The sequence below is a fragment of the Stenella coeruleoalba genome, assembly GCF_951394435.1.
Source record: "Stenella coeruleoalba genome assembly, chromosome: 9".
NCBI lineage: Eukaryota > Metazoa > Chordata > Mammalia > Artiodactyla > Delphinidae > Stenella > Stenella coeruleoalba.
In genome coordinates, this window is record NC_137155.1 from 79,024,147 (window position 1) to 79,041,235 (window position 17,089).

The window sequence follows — 17,089 nt, forward strand, 5'->3', positions numbered from 1 at the left end:
AGAAACTAACACACCATTGTAAAGCAATTATACTCCAATAAAGATGTAAAAAAATGATTAAAATGATAAAATAAATACATAAATAAATTTAAAAAAAATCTACCTTTAGAAGAAATGATGCTCCATCCACTTCTGCTTTGCCCAAGAGTTGACAAGTCAGGTCAAAATACTGCATTGGCTGGACATCACACAATTTCACTAATGTTGAAGAAGGTGAAATATGAGTAGATGCCCAAACACGTAACGCTTCTACCATTTTGTGGTCCTCAGCGGTGAAGTTAAAACACTTGCTTGAAGTACGAGGTATGATAGGAGCTCCCAAAGTTCCCTCAAATGTTAAAGACGCAAAGCCAGAGCTGGTGATACCCTGAGTCTCCTTTTTATATACTTGGATCTAAGAAAGTGGCAAAGTAGAAAACAAAACAGAAACAAACAAAACAGGTTTACTGATCCAGAACCTAGGAACTGGAAACACTTGTGAGATTATAAAATCCTGCCAGCATAGTTAATAGAGGACATAATTCTTTAAATATTTCATTTAATTAGCATATGAAATTATAAAATCTACTGGGCTATATCAAAATCCACAAGCACCATGTAAACCGTAAAACACTATACAAGATTATTTTTATTTTTTAAAGAGCTAGGTGGCAGCCTCCCTAATACTATCAGGCTTGCAGTTTTACTAACAAAACATTTATTAGTTTTTTTATTAAGGTATAATTCATAAAAGGATAATAAGTAACAGTTATTTATGAATATTATAGGGAAAACTAGAACACTTAAAATATAAGAGTTTGAAGTGAGTAAAATGCAGCTGAGGCTAAGGGCTCATCAGTCTGACTGAGACAGCTGGGATATGTCTTAAAAACATTGGCTTTCTGAATTTCAAGGCTCAGTTATTAGATGCACATGCATTTATGACTGTTATATCTTCTTCATAAAGCAACACTTTTGAACTTATGAAATACCTCCTTTAGTCTCCTGTAATACTGTCTGATATTAATAAATGTATTTATATATTTACTGGAAATTAGAAAATATATTGAACTGAAGGATACTTAAGCTGTGATGTGCTAAAACTTGTTGGATATAACTAAAGTAGTATTCAATACATAGAGAAAAATTTACAGAAATAAGTGAATATTTTACAAAAGAAGAAAGGTTAAAAATCAGAAATTTAGGCTTCTATCTCAAGAAGCTGCACAAAGAATATTATTTCAAATCCAAGGAAAGTGGAAAGAAAACATAATCAAGGTAAGAGAAGTAGAAACATACAATAGAGAAAATCAAAGCTAAAAACTGGTTTTCTGAAGAGATTTGGAATTCTCTTATATCTCTAATGGGAGTGTAAGTTGGTAAAAAACACTTTGGAAAACTAAAGGCTAATATATGCACAACCCTGAACTCACGAACCACACTCCTTGGTATACAATCAACTGAAATGCATATATATCTATGCATTATACAATATATAATATGTAATATATATTATAATTACATATAAATGTATACATTATATTACATATAATTATATATATTCAGGAAAAGGTATGTACTAGCCTGTTTATAGCAGCATAATAACCTCAAACTGAAAACTACCTAAACGACCAACAGAATAAATATATAAATTCTGGTGTATTCAAACACTGGCTGGACAGAATACCATTTAGCAGTGAAAATGAACAAAGTAAAACTATATGTAATAGTACAGTTGACTCATACAAGCATAAGCCAGAAACTAAAAAAAAAACAAAAACAAAACCCCCCCAAAAAACTATAGTGTATTTCCTTTATATAAAGAACAAATACATAAGAAACTATATATGTTGTTACAAGTTGTGAGATTATTTACTCTTGGCAGGGGGGAGTGTGAATGACAACCCCAGGTAGGGGTACAAAGGACGTTTCTAGAGTGTTAGTAACATGAGCATGCTAATACTGCGAAAAGAGAGATGTATATTTTACTTCAGTTAAACAATAGCAAGAATTACAAATACAGTTGGCCCCTGAACACGGGCGTTAGGGGCACCGACCATTTGTGCAGTTGAAAATCCCCTTATAACTTAACAGTCGGCCCTCTATCCTCAGTTCAGCATCTATGGATTCAACTAACCGTGGGATCCTGTAGTACTGCACTGTTTACTACTGAAAAGAATCTGCACATCAGTGGACCCAAGCAGTTCAGAACTGTGCTGTTCAGGGTCAACTGTACTACAGGAAACAGCAGTGTGTGAGAAATAAGCTATTTTTTTGAAGTTTGGATAAGCCTGTAATATAGTGCTACAATAGTAATATTTCTAGTTCTCTTTATCTTTAAGCAAATGTTCTCCAATATTCTTCTATTCTCAGGGAAAAGGCATTAATAGAGCAAGAGAGTTGTTTCCCACCATATCTTAAGACCAGAAGACATCTGGACTATTGCACTCATTTATGAGCATCAGTGACCATGAGGACCACAGATAAACTGAAGCAATAGAAGAAAAGACAACCAAGATAGTGAAGGGGTTGCGTGAAAACCCATGTAACAAAAGCAAACTATGAAGGGACTGAAATGTTTAAAACCTAAAAGACTGAAAATATTAAAGTGTTAAAAAGCTGATTTTTTAAAAATCACATACTATTTAATAGCTCTACCTTTTTATTAAATGTTTTCTAATGGAATGCAACTAGTCGGAATTGCGGCAGCTAACACATTTCTGTGGAAGGATGTCAGGTAGTTTGCTCAAATGAAGAGGTTTCCTAATATAAATCATTTGAAGTCTGATACTATTTACATTTCTTCTTGCCGCTTGAAATGCCTGACGTCATGTTCTAACAAAGCAACCACATAATTAGTGTAACTAGTTTTAGTGAGCAATACAGCGTTCTCTTCAAACAAATATAAGTTCTAAACAGTATGAATTATACCTTCAGCCTGTGAAAGCGAACAATATCTCCATTTTTATAAATCATTGGAAGGGCTTCATAATTTCCACTAAAGAACAGGCAGGTTAACTTTACATGTGTCTGGTCCACAATTGTTACAACTGAGCAATAATCTGGAAAACACAAAAATATTTTACCTGACTTTTCGTATTTCAAAGCATTTGACAAAATAATACTGAGTTCAAAACACCAAACATTATTCTACCCTTTAATCAAGTCTTCTAAGAATAGGATCAAAACATAAAGAAATTTTCTTGTCTCTCAAAATGCACTGCCAAATTATTTTGCAAAAGTGTTCCACAAAAATTCATTTTAGAAAATTTAATGAAACAAAAATAAAAACCGTACTTATAAATTGTCTGGAGGTGTAATAACTTTATTACCTCAAAGTTTAGAAACCATGAAGCAGATAAACATATTCAAATAATATAATTTCTAAAATAAACATAATTAAATTTAGAGTGAAAACAAAAAACTAGAAGATATTTGCAGCAAATGTGATGAAGAGTCAATATACTGCATAAAGATACTATGAAAACTGGTTATAAAACCCAGATTTTACAGTAAATATGAAAGTCAAATGAACAAACAACTCATAGAAAACTATATGAGAACAACTCAAAAGGGAAAATGATGATTTGCTGGTTATCTATAAAAGGTTACACATTAGAACGAGAGCAATTTTATATAATTTAAGCTGGCAAAAAACCCCCAGCAAATTTAATGATAGTTGGGTTGCTATGAAAACAAGTAACTTCAATCACTGGTGGCAGCAAAAACTGTAGTTTCAGAAAATTGCACACTGAGAGTATGTCTTGACTTCCTTCCTTCTCAGTAATATATCAAGACAGTATAGACATAGAAAAGGATAAACCCAGAACAGTGAAGGGAGAGGAGAGGGGAGTGAAGGAGAGGGAGAGATGTTATCAACGTATTTCAGGAAGTTGGGAAAGTAAATGGTTAAGGGATCAAATGGACAGAGGAGGATGCATCCGGAAGATACTCTAAAGTAGCTACAGCAAAGAGGGCAGCCATTGGGATTAAGGGTGACAGTGAAAAATAGAGCCAAAATCAGGGCTCATGAAAAGTTTACACATAGGACAACTGTTTCAATGAGCACCCATCCTAACCCTCACTCCCCTTGAAAATAACTCCAGTGTTTAACACCAACCCCTTCCTGCAACACAGGCTGCTTTCCAAGGAAGTTTCACTGATAGACCAGGAAGTGGTAAGCCTTCTAATGAGGGTGTTAGCACCCAGAATAAATCCATCTGCATTATCACATTAGGGGGTCTACAGTCAGAAGGCTCTCTTCCCACCCACCTTAGACTGACACTTTCAATCAATGTGCCCTATGTAAGTACTATTTGTCTCTGTCAGATTTCCAATTCAAAAAAAGAGATCAAGTTGAAAAAACAAACTCATTATATACAAAGCAAACAAATGTCTACAACATAAAATAAACCATAGCTACATTTGTAAATCTGTAAACAGTAAGCCGTTACCAGACACAGAACAATAACGGATAGAAGGAAGGAAGGAAGGAAGGAAGGAAGGAAGGAGGGAGGGAGGGAAGGAAGGAAGGAAGGAAAGAAAGAAGGAAGGACACTGGGGAGGGGAGGGAGTGGAGGAGAAGAGATGAATGGAGAGAAAGGGGGAAGGAATGGGGGAAGTGGGGAGAGAGGAAAGGAGAGGGGAGAGGAATGGAGGGCAAGAGGAGAAAGAGAAACCTGATTCTGTGAGGAGGGGACAATAATTCAGAGAACATAAAAAAACTTTAAGAACAAAACCTTAATAAGCATCTTCAAAAAGAGTAAAAAGATATTACATCCTCGTCTCTTGATATACAGGATCTACTGGACCCAATTTTAGTTTTGGAGTTTCCATTTTCAGTAGTTTTAACTATTTGTAAGGAGTGTTATTTCAGGACATTTTTCTTTCTTAGAAGTCTTCCAAAGATTAAAGATAAATTTTACTTATTTTTTAATAGAATAAGACACATTCTTCTGGTAATGATCATACGGCTCTACTGTACTCTTTTATAAATCTAAGATACATTATGGAATCTTAGTCATCTATTTTCCTTTATCTCAAAATATTTTGCTATTTCATTATCCTATAAATTATTTCATCATTATTCCTACCTATGCTTTAAAAAGACTAAATTAATTTTTAAAATGGGAAAATGAGAAACTTGCCTAGAGGAATGATGCAAGAGTGAAATTAATCATCCCTATTGCACTGCACTGCTCAATGTGTTAGAACACCTTTCAAGAAGATATAAACCAGGTTTGAAAACTATCTTTGAAGTTTCTTCTTCAGCCTTAAGAATTCAGAACTGAAATTTTTTTGCCAATAGTCACAGAGAAGAAAATCAGATGGATCAGAAGCTGAACGCAAAGACAGGTATAGCAGCACGTTAGATACAATGGATAATGATGAATGTACTTTGAATAAAATACAAATGCTCTGAAGGTTTTAAGTTTCATATAATATCATGACAGACTAAACACAAGGGCAAAGAGATCACTAATCTAATGAAACACATGAGACCTTAAATTAAATTTCATACCATGACTGAAGTTTAATCAGAGTCTGAAATTATGTTTAATGTTAGAGAATATATTTTGGTAAAAGGTATTTACAGTCCTAAATACAGTTTGGGGTCATCAAATAATAATTAATAATGTACAAAATGTCAATATTCTAAATTAATTTACAGAAATGGAATAATCCACTTTACTTCTCAGACAGAAAACAAAACAAAAATACAGTACTTATGTTAGCAAGATATCTTATTCCCAGGCCTATAACTAGGGGGAAACTACATTATTTAGCAGTCAGCAATTACTGAGGGCTTACTATATGACAGGTAGTGTGCTAAGCAATTTATACGCATTATCTCCCTGAATTCTTAGATAGTTGTATGTAACAGTTTACAAACGAGAGAACTTAGTTTCTTAAAAAGTCCAGGCAAGGTATCCAAGTGCGAATGTCTTATAGGTCACATATAACTCAGCATATCTGACTCCTGTTTCTTCATTTAACCAGAACACCACACTGTCTGCATGTTGCACGCTTTTTTAAACATCAACAACAATCCCAAAGAAAGTAAAATATTACGCTTAAAACTGTGATGGAGGGTTGAGAGTTTTCCTAAGTAGGCAAAATTATACTGAATCTTAACTCTATATTATTTACTATTTCATGCATTTATCTTGAAACATACTAAAGGAGAGTTCATTACTGAAGAATAACATATCATTATAATGAAACTTCACCTATAATTTACTCCAGAGGCATCACAGAAACCCCACGAACATCACAGAAAGATTCTACAATAATTCATTCTTATGAGGTTTATATGCATTTGTACATTCTTTGTAATAATTATTTTTTGACTCATAAACTGAAAGAATAAAAGAAGAAAAGGAGACAAAAAAGAGTATCTCCTGAGGTAGCTGAACAAGACTTAATCAGTAAAGGAAGATGTATGTTTAAGGCTACTTAAAGAGGAGTTAACTGAATTGTGAGTGTAAGAGGACAAAGGAGAGAGCACAGTACTATAAATGAGGAGTTGGCAAACTATGGCCCATAGCCAAATCCATCCCACCACTGGTTTATTATCTTTACAAAGCATTCAACTTAAGTTTTCCAAAAAAAAATCTTTTCACATTCACATTCAGTTGGTTATATCAGATTTAATGAAATTACTTAATTAGAATAAAAAGTAAAAGGAGTAGAAAGAGATTTGGGAACCAAATTGTAAGAATGCAATTCTTTTGAGAATACAGTTCCACTAGTCGGAGCAGAAATGAGCCAGAGCATCAGGGCTAGGCAACTCCCAGTCACCAATTCCTAGTTGTGAAAGTTTAGGATGACAAAAGCATCAGTAACAGCGTTTTACAGATGGAGTGTAGAACATTTGTTCATTGTCAAATTAGATAAGAAGTTGCTTAAGAAAGTTTCTAATTTAAATAATAACTTAGCTGTAGGAAAACACCCAATGTGTCATGAAATAAATTACATATATTTATTGTGTAACAAAGATATATGTGTACATAGTAAATAATTTTCAGAACAGTGATTGTATATAGAAGATTTCTGAAGAATGCCAGAAGGAAAGTAGACACTCTTTAATCAGAAAACACAGAAATAGGCTTCCAGATTTAGTATTACGTCTTCACAGTTCACAGCATCTATAACACATAGTAGCTGATCAACCATCTTTACTAAATTAATGCATGTCATTACCTACAGCAAATATACAGTACTTGCAAAAATTCTCCCTCTCTGAAGTCTACTGCAGACACTGAAAATCATTTAGCCTCTTTATGCCTCGAATTCCTTACCTAAAAAATGGGGAAAATAATACTATTCACCTCATATGATTGTAAAAATTAAATAAGTAATTACATGTAAAGTATTTAAAATAGCACCTAGAACATGGTTAAATGCTATGTATAAGAGGTGGCCAGTGGTGGTAGTAGCAGCAGCAGTAGCAACAGCAGCATTTCTATTACTGATAATTAATCATAACATTTTTTTCTAATGAACACAGACATGATTTTAGAATCTGTCTTAACGAAGTACATGAAGATACTTTGCCAAGATACAGTGCCAAACGGATCACAGTCAGAACATAAAATCAAAAGTATAGATGTAAGGGATTGCAAAGGAATTCCAATTTTAATTTCCACTGGAATCTCAATGAGTTGTTTTTAGATATGGTGCTATCAACCTTCCACAGAGAAATATCTTGTAGTTAACAAGAGCATCTGGTCCTCAAGAGAAATTTCATTTGGAACACAGAGTTTCTGAAAAAGCTATAAGGTGGAATATGGCACTAACCACTTATTCAAAAATTACAAGATAATAAAGAACAATTTTAATGGATCAAAATGGTAATCAAGGGCCAAGAAGATCTAATACCTCACTTAAAAATTAGGATAGGGCTTCCCTGTTGGCGCAGTGGTTGAGAGTCCGCCTGCCGATGCAGGGGACACGGGTTCGTGCCCCGGTCCGGGAAGATCCCACATGCCACGGAGCGGCTGGGCCTGTGAGCCATGGCCGCTGAGCCTGCGCATCCGGAGCCTGTGCTCCGCAATGGGAGAGGCCACAACAGTGAGAGGCCCGTGTACCGCAAAAAAAAAAAAAAAAAAAAAAAAAAATTAGGATAAAGAAGCTCACTGTGTCAGCTTGAAGAAATGTTCAAGTTCCTGTAGGGTAACAGTTCTCAAAGTTTGCTCTGCAAACCACTGGGGGGCTCCAAGATATGTTTATGGGGTCCATAAATTCAAACCTATTTTCATAGTAATATTAAGATGTTATTTGCCTTTTCAATTGTGTTGACCTTCGGACTGATGGTATAGAAGCAATGGTGAGTAAAACTGCTGGTGTCTTGGCAAGAATCAAGGCAGTAGCCTCAAACTGTAGTAGTGGTCACTGTATCCTTCACCAACACACACTAACATTCGAACAAAAACCACAACAGTTTTACTAAAGAATAAGGCCATTCTTGATGAAGCATTAAAAATTTCTTATATTTGATCCTTGAGTACATGTCTTTTTAATATTTTACGTGGTGAAATGGGAAGCAAAATATTTCAACTGCTTACCAAAGTATGATGGTCATCTTAAGGAAAAACACTTGTGTGATTGTTTATGAGTTAACTAGCCACATTCTTTTCATGGTACAGCATTTTTATTTAAAAGGATGACTGACAGAAAAATTTTAGTTATTCAAGTTCTGGTATTTGTCAGATGTTTTTACAAAAATGAATGGAATTAATCTTTCAGTTCAAAGAAAACTGGCATTTTTTTGCCAATGATAAAACCAAAGTTTTTAGGCTAAAATTACAATATTGGAAAAGTTCCACCTTCTACCATGATATTGATGATTTCTCAATATTCAAAGACTTTTTAAAATTTAATTTAATTTTATTTTTAACATCTTTATTGGAGTATAGTTGCTTTAAAATGGTGTGTTAGTTTCTGCTGTATAACAAAGTGAATCAGCTATACATATACATACATCCCCAGATCTCCTCCCTCTTGCGTCAAAGACTTTTCTGATAAAATTGACTGGTGACAGAAATAACTGTTATATTTTGGTATTGTATGATACTGTACAATGAAATGGGTCAACATATAGAAGATCTGCATACCTCAGGAAATGTTGTTTTTCAAATGACCTATGCACTACAAATCATGGATGATTTAAAGATCCATTCAAACTGCAAGATGGATCAATGGATTTTAATTCAATAGAATATGAAAGTTCACTGCTATGGTTTCAGATTCCTCATTGTAACCAACCTTTAAGAAGGTTATCAAAGAATATCCAAAATCACCTGAAGACTTTTATAAAAGTCCTCTTCCCTTTTCCAACTACATAGCTGTGTGAAGCCAGAAAGTTTTATGTATCTCAACTGAAATAACATGTTGTAACAGACTGAAGGGATAAGAGAATCCTGCTACTTTCATTTTTTTTAAAGATAAAAATATCATCAAAAATGTGAAACAATACCACACTTCATAGTTTTGGAAAATATATTTTTCATTAGTTACTTATGTTTTACAATAGACTATTTTTGGTTTAAATGAATTATTAAATGTCATTAAATGTTAGTTTTTCACTTTCAATTTCCAGTATGTTTAAATATCTATAACTGTGATCCATAAAAATATACGCTCCTTGAGATCCTGATAATTTTTAGGAATATAAAAAGCTTAAGAAGCACTGATTTAGGACATCAACAATATTATACTTTCTGAAAGTGAAAATTCATAAAGTACTACATTTTATATAGATCACTACAGAGACAGTCCCTTGCAATTCTACGATAATCAAAATTGCAAAGAAGTAAGAATTGGTCCTACCCCTTCCCTGTTCACAATAAATAAAGGTTAGAAAAAATATGGATAATGAATTGCTTGAAAGTGAAGCTCTATCAACTTTAATCTAGGTCGGTAATCTCTAAGCTTGATTCTATAGACAATAGTTTCAGCAAACAAGAATCAGAGTACATTAAAAAGGGTTCCATGTTCAAGTAATTCCAAGTAAAATTATGTTAAAAGTAAAGTTAAACAGATTCCTTTATTAAATCTTTTCAGAGGTGATAACGTGTTAATAATGCACCGTGAATCTCAAGAGCCAGATACAGTATGCAAAATTTCCCACTTTTTCATGGAATGTTTCACAGAATTGGTAGTTCTCCCACTGAAAATGCTTTGCTAAAAGCTTATGTAGATTAGATCCCCAAGTTATTTTAAATGAAGTATTACTGAGAAAACTAGAGAACTTACAGCCTCACTTGATGAAGAGGCAGACAGCTCTTCAGGACTACAGTTCACTGTTGTCTTGGGACATTCTCTTCAGCAGTTCCTGTCTCCCCATTATCTACCCTATCTCCTGGCAATCCACTGTTCTAGACTTTCTCTTTCTTGCCTTCTTATCTCCCTCTTTGTTATTACTTACAAGAGAGAGAGAAAAAAATAATCATAAGAGTAAAATCCCATTTTGATGCTTCCTGATACCAAACCAATTGACAGTACTATGAAGGATAATAAATAAATCAATAAACCCTAGTTTTGATCTTTGTTCTTTTCTCAGCTTGGAGTGTTCTCCTATCTATAACTCTACATGAATCTTCTTTTCAGTTATATAAGGTAATTGTGTGTGATGATACCAGTTTTTCAAAAGTATCACGTATACTGGAAATCAGAAGCCTGATGATTCAGCTAAAAACTGATGGATAGCTGCTACGGTGGTGGTAGAGATTGGGGTGTATACATTCTGTTTATGATTAAATGATCAAAACTATTTCTAGTGTTGATAGAAATTCATTTGTATTTCTAAGTTCTTATTCTATGGCTGTTACATGTTCCCATTAATATTTTGCTTAAATCTAACTTATATAATACATATAAATGACAATAAATCTTTCAAATATTTAGCATAAAATACGAGTTTTCTTATCATGACATTTCTGCAAAGCAAAGAATATGTATTCAGTTTATCATTCCACTCTAAAAATCAAACTCACTGTTTTTCAACTAGTAATAACATCCAAGCATATACACAAATCCTATGAAGTCTTGATACTGTTTTCCAAATAAAGCAAAATATTTCATATCCCTAAAACTAAAGAATTAAAAGTATAAAATAATTATAAGAAATACTCCAATGCATAGCTACTTTTCACTGGTTTCTCTATTTCAAACTCCTACTTTTTTTCTTAATTCTTTTCATTTTTTAACCAAAGAGAATTTTTTGTGTGTTTTCATTCAGGGAAGGGGAGATGGGAAGGTGGGGTAACATTAATATATCCCTACCCATTGTAATTCTGTGTTATGTTAACTCTTCCAAAAAGCATTTCAAAAGTATTCACAACAAAGCTTAGGACTCCACATCAATAAATTAAAATGTTTTGCCTTATTCAAGTAATTACAGCAGTGTATTTTATAAACATCTGGTGCAGTGACTAAGGGAAAGGGTACATAAACTGCACTCACAAATACTGCACACTGGAAAGATAAACTGAAAAATTATAAAATCCCCCTTTATGTACATTATTTCTCAGATTTGTTTTATTGCTCTATTTCCACAGCTTAATTTTGGACTACTGTTATAATGTGGAATTATTTTTCCTGCTCATATTTTGTTCTCCCCATACCAAATTACAAACAATTAAAACAGCATTCTTAAAATATTTCACTACTCTTAGCAAAGACTTTTAGTGCTACCACATTATCTATGGATATTTCTGAGTTGTTAAAAAATGCTTATATGTAAATATATGTACAGATACACAGATGTGTATATAGAGAACTATCAAGTAAAAAACTACTTTCTTAACATCAAGGATTGAAAAAACAGAATTTAAAATGACCTCACCTAAGTTTACTTCTTAGTATATTAAATCTAACCTTAAGTATTTTCTTTACAGGCATGCCCACACACACAATCAATTCAATTACTGAGCTGCAGGCCCAGACAGACTTACTGTAGCAATATTCTTCAAAATAGCATCTACCTGCTACAAGGCAAGCTCTCCAGAATAGCATAACTAAACATGAGGAAATTCTCAGAGTCTCCTAAGGTTATCTATAAAATAATGAGGAGTTTCAAAATAAAATTTTATATACATATTTTATATACATATTTTTGGGTTTAGATATGTATATAGTTATAAAAGAAGGAAACAAAAATTCAGATTCAAGAAACAAGTGGCATTTTAAAAAATCTGTCCAATAATTTGCTCTCAAGGACAATAAAGAAGTAATATAAATGAAATATTAAATAGCTTTCAGGTTCTTTCACAAATTACCATTAGATTCATGACATAACTGGAAACCAAGCTACTCATTTTAACAAATACTAACAAGGCAAACTGCTAGAGTAAGTTTTATTTAACTTCTCCAAAGACGTAAAGTGTTTCACCAAGTAAGTAAATAATCCTTCAATAATGACTACATAAAATGATAAAAATATTTATTTTCCCCATGCCTCATTTTTTACTCATTCCCAAATGAAAGAAAAATCATCTTGTGAAGTTAGAGTCAACTTACAAATTAATATTTTAATAATAAAGTTACAGAGCTAAGAGGTAATTTAAGTCTACTTTCTTGATAGCCTGTATCAGCAGGGAAGGTAGGGAGAGTAGAGAGACATTTAATAAATCAGTATTCTTTCTTAGTTTATCTAAATAACAACCTCTAAAAATACATATTTAAACTCTGATAAAGAATTGACTTTAGGGCTTCCCTGGTGGCGCAGTGGTTGAGAGTCTGCCTGCCGATGCAGGGGACACGGGTTCGTGTCCCGGTTCGGGAGGATCCCACATGCCGCGGAGCGGCTGGGCCAGTGAGCCATGGCCGCTGAGCCTGCGCGTCCGGAGCCTGTGCTCCGCAACGGGAGAGGCCACAACGGTGAGAGGCCCGCGTACCGCAAGAAAAAAAAAAAAAAAAAAAGAATTGACTTTAAAGCTTCAGTAAGACTTCATGTTTAAACTGTTGACGAAGTATTTTAACTACTTTAACACTTAGGTAATACTTCATTTAACTTGATGTAAATCTAGAAAAGGTAACAAATGATAAATTAAGCCCTACATTCTGCGATCTTCAGCAATTCACCTAATTTCCTCAGTATGATTAGGTGTAAATTGCCTTGGAGTCTTATTATAAGGGAAAGCTGGTAGTTCATCTAAGTAAGGTCTTTAATCAAAGAAGCATGCATGCATGCATGCTTATATATTTATATAATCCACAAAAAAATTATATAATCCACAAAAAAATTCCTCCATGAAAGTTGCTTCACCACCTTTTTATCTACTAGGGTGCTGTTGTTTGTATTTATTTTTTTGAGGTAATTAGGCATTTATTTATTGAAAGTAAGTTGAAATCTATTCTATTGTATATTATTACAACAAGTGCTGTTCTTCACTGAGCCAATCATTGATTTTCTAACTATGTTTTCTACATATGCAATTCAAGATTTGAAAATTAAAATAATATTTACCTTACAAAGAATTCACATATCTATTAATAGCTACTGCAACTGGCTGTTACCATATTACAGGTACAGTTGCATATGTTACTTCAATTGTTACAGCAAATTCCATGAGAGACCATGACCATCATCATCTCCATTTTCAGATAAACAAATTAAGCAAGAGAAGCAGAGTAAGTTGTCTATGGTAAAACAACTAAAAATTTCTCTTAAGCTTATGTTGTAGAGTGTTGTTGTTTTTAAACCAATCAGTACTTCATCAACAGTTTTCCACTTGTATAAAATTTTATTATTGAAATACTAAAGTAAAAGCCATGAAGGCAAATCACTGAACTAAGGCAATACTATATGCTACAATCTTACTTGTTTACAAGGATACTTGCTATACAATACACACATAACAGCACTCTCTTTATTATCCTGGTGTGAGGTTAACATAATTTCCACTCATGTTTTTATAATGTTGAAAAAGATCACGGGAGGCAGGAAAGAGAAGCGTAAATATTACGATAGATATAAGTTCTAATATATAGATAAATATACATGCACACACAGATGCGATAGGTAGACAGATATATTTATGAGTTCATAAATGTTATTCTGAAATTACACCTGGGGGAGTTTTCCTCTTATGTTTTACTCTATGCATTGAGCAACCATAGGTCATAGATGGTACACCTAGGTGTAAGAATTTCAACTAAGACTAGCAATGGTCTTTATCTTCACAGAGTTTGTGTTTAAAATAAGGGAGACAAAACAGTAAGATTAATTTTTAAAATAACTATAAAAGTATATTGATATTCATCAATAAAAAGGAATAAACTATTGATACATGCTATAATATGGAACCTCAAAATCATTATGCTAAGTGAAAGAAACCAGAAGCAAAGTGAGCCTATCTATATGAAGTGTCCAGAAAGGTACAGAGATAGAAAGCAAGTTAACGGTTGCCTAGGACTGGGGATGGCAATGACTGACTGCAAACAGAATGGAGATCTTTTTGTATGGTGGTGTTTGCTCATGGCCATAAAAATGAAATTCACTCTTCGTGGTTGAATCAGTTACCATCAATCATACAAATGTCAGCATATGAAGTCTTGCTGATATCTTTTGTTAACTATGATCTCCTCATCCATTTGGTTTGACATTAAAAATTATATCTTTTTAAATCATCATTTTAATTGTAACTTGGGAGCAAATATAAACACATGTGCTGTACCGTCTGAATCCTTCTTAAAATTTGATAAAAACCATAACCATGAATGAGATCAGAGGTCAGCAAACTACGGCCTGTGGGCCAGCTGACTTCTGTAAAATCAAGTTTTATTGCTACACATTCATTTCCACATTGTCTATGGCTGTTTTCATGCTATAAGGCACAACTGAGTAGTTGTGACAGAGACTACCTGTCATGCAAAGCCTAAATTTTACACTAGACAGTGCCTTAAGGAAAAATCCAACTCTTAAACTAGATTAATGGTGGACATACAAAAAGGATACTGGAAATAAAGGACTAATAGCATAATACTCTGAAATAGGAAAAGAAACTAAAGTACACTACAATGTCTTTATTTAATACTTAATCTTTCAAGAACTCAATTTTTCAAAGTAATGGTACTACTATGTAAACAGTCCAGCATCAAATGCAGTAATATTTACACGACCAATTTAAGAAATTTCAAGATGAACTTAGTATAGAAGATAAAAGATCATGATATTCAAAGCAACTCAACAATTATTTCTGATAAGAAAAATGGCCTACAAGAAAAAAAATACTCAAAAAGACTGTCAATTCCACTCTTAGGTATATACCTAAGAGAAATGAAAACATGATGTCCACACAAAAACATATATATGAATGTACATAGCAGCATTATTTGTAACACCAAAAAACAGAAAGAACCTAAATGTCCATCAAGTGACAGATGGATAAATAAAATGTGGTCCATCCATGCAATGGGATACTTTTCAGTAACAAAGAGAAATGAAGTACTGATACATACCACAACATGGATGAACCTTGAGAGCGTGCTAAGTGAAAGAAACGAGTCACAAACTATCAGATATTATGATTCCATTAATATGAATAGTCTAGAATAAGCAATCTATAGACAGAAAGTAGATTAATCATTGCCTAGGGCTGGGAGGAATACGGGGAATTTGGGAGCTAAGAGATGCAGAGTTTCTTCCGGAGGACATGAAAATGTTCTACAGTTGACTGTGGTGGTAGATGCACAACCCCATGAATATACTAAAGCTACTGAACTGTATCCTTTAAATGAGTAAATTACATGTGAATTAAATCTCAGTAAAGCTGTTTTTAAAAAAAGGGACTATCAGTATCTGGTTAAACAGCTGCTTTAAGGCACTAAATACATGTTTAAGTGCCATGTAATTTATAGATATTTTTTATCTTGCTTGTTCATATTTTTCTTTCAGCTCTTAGGTACTACTAAAACTACTCTAACCTATTCTTAATCACAACCAAACTCTCCTCAAATTTCAAAGAGGAAGTTACTAGTACAGCTACCAATTAGATTATTATCCTAGGAATACTCCCCAACTAAGCCACCTGATATTTGTTTTGCTGATTCTAGGACTCATAAAATTGGGCTTCAAGCTTCACATTGATGAGCAACAGCCAGGAATGCCCACAAAGAAGTGGCATTCCTGAACAGTGTATGATACTGCGAGCTGGTAACTAGCAAAATATGTGATTTGTTTAAAAGCCTTTTGGAACAGGAGAAAGCATGACCAGTGCCACTTCCAAGTTTCCACATCTATAAAATAGAGGCGATGCAACACCACACTTAGGGTATTTTGTAAAGCAGAAACGATAATCATATGAAAGACATCATAGAATTCAGTAAATAAGAGCTGCAATGTTATTATTTAGATGGCCATGCCCCTGAAGAATGCAGGCAATACAAATTTTACAGAACAAAAGGGTCAACCTCTGTGGTTCACAAACAGAGGTATTATAATACCTCTAAACTCTTTTTATTCTTAATTTTGTATTAAAAAATTTCACTAGCTGGAGATGGGAGTGAAATTAGTCTCTCAGTGGAAAGAGTCTTCCTCATGACTTTAGAGCCTTATGTGGTTTAAAAGTAGCAACAGGTTCAATTATTCAAAGATCAAATCTATTGTGGAAATAGGACAATTAATAACATATTCAGCAGAACTTCAATATACTGGACTAGATATAGCAATGCTTAGCATTTATATGCATTCGAGCTTTCAAACAATTTCACAATAAATATATAAACATGAACTTAGTATAACATAATTTTATTTAAGTCTACTACACTTCAGCTTCATTTAAAGGAAAATTTAAAAGCTATATAAGTATCTCAAATATACAGCATATTATACTTCCAAAAGAAAACTGACACTTGTAGAAATAAAAATACTATGATTAATGTATAAATAAGGAGAATAATTTAAAGTGATAATAATAAAAGTTCAAATGAGAGGCAAACTACTTTAAGTTCTAACATATTCCTTTATAAGCTAAAACTCATTATACTTCTTCATTAAAATCCAAGCACTAGGACAAGTGGACTAGTTCCTCTAGTGAATTAAATGTTATTTTATGAATTTATATTCATTCTATTAAGTACTGATAAATTATTAATAATACGTACG

At 33.3% G+C, this 17,089-nt stretch overlaps 1 protein-coding gene across 3 annotated transcripts in view; it reads right to left on the minus strand.

The window, feature by feature from the left end:
- POT1 (protection of telomeres 1) overlaps positions 1-17,089 on the minus strand; it is an 82,999-nt gene that overhangs the window by 36,878 nt on the left and 29,032 nt on the right. For all 3 annotated transcript variants that reach the window (XM_079931881.1, XM_079931880.1, XM_079931882.1), the window contains 2 exons: positions 2,911-3,041; positions 104-394 (listed from right to left, as the gene is read on the minus strand). In XM_079931881.1, the coding sequence (XP_079788007.1) occupies positions 104-394; positions 2,911-3,041 (422 nt within the window). The remainder of the gene's footprint in view (positions 1-103; positions 395-2,910; positions 3,042-17,089) is intronic.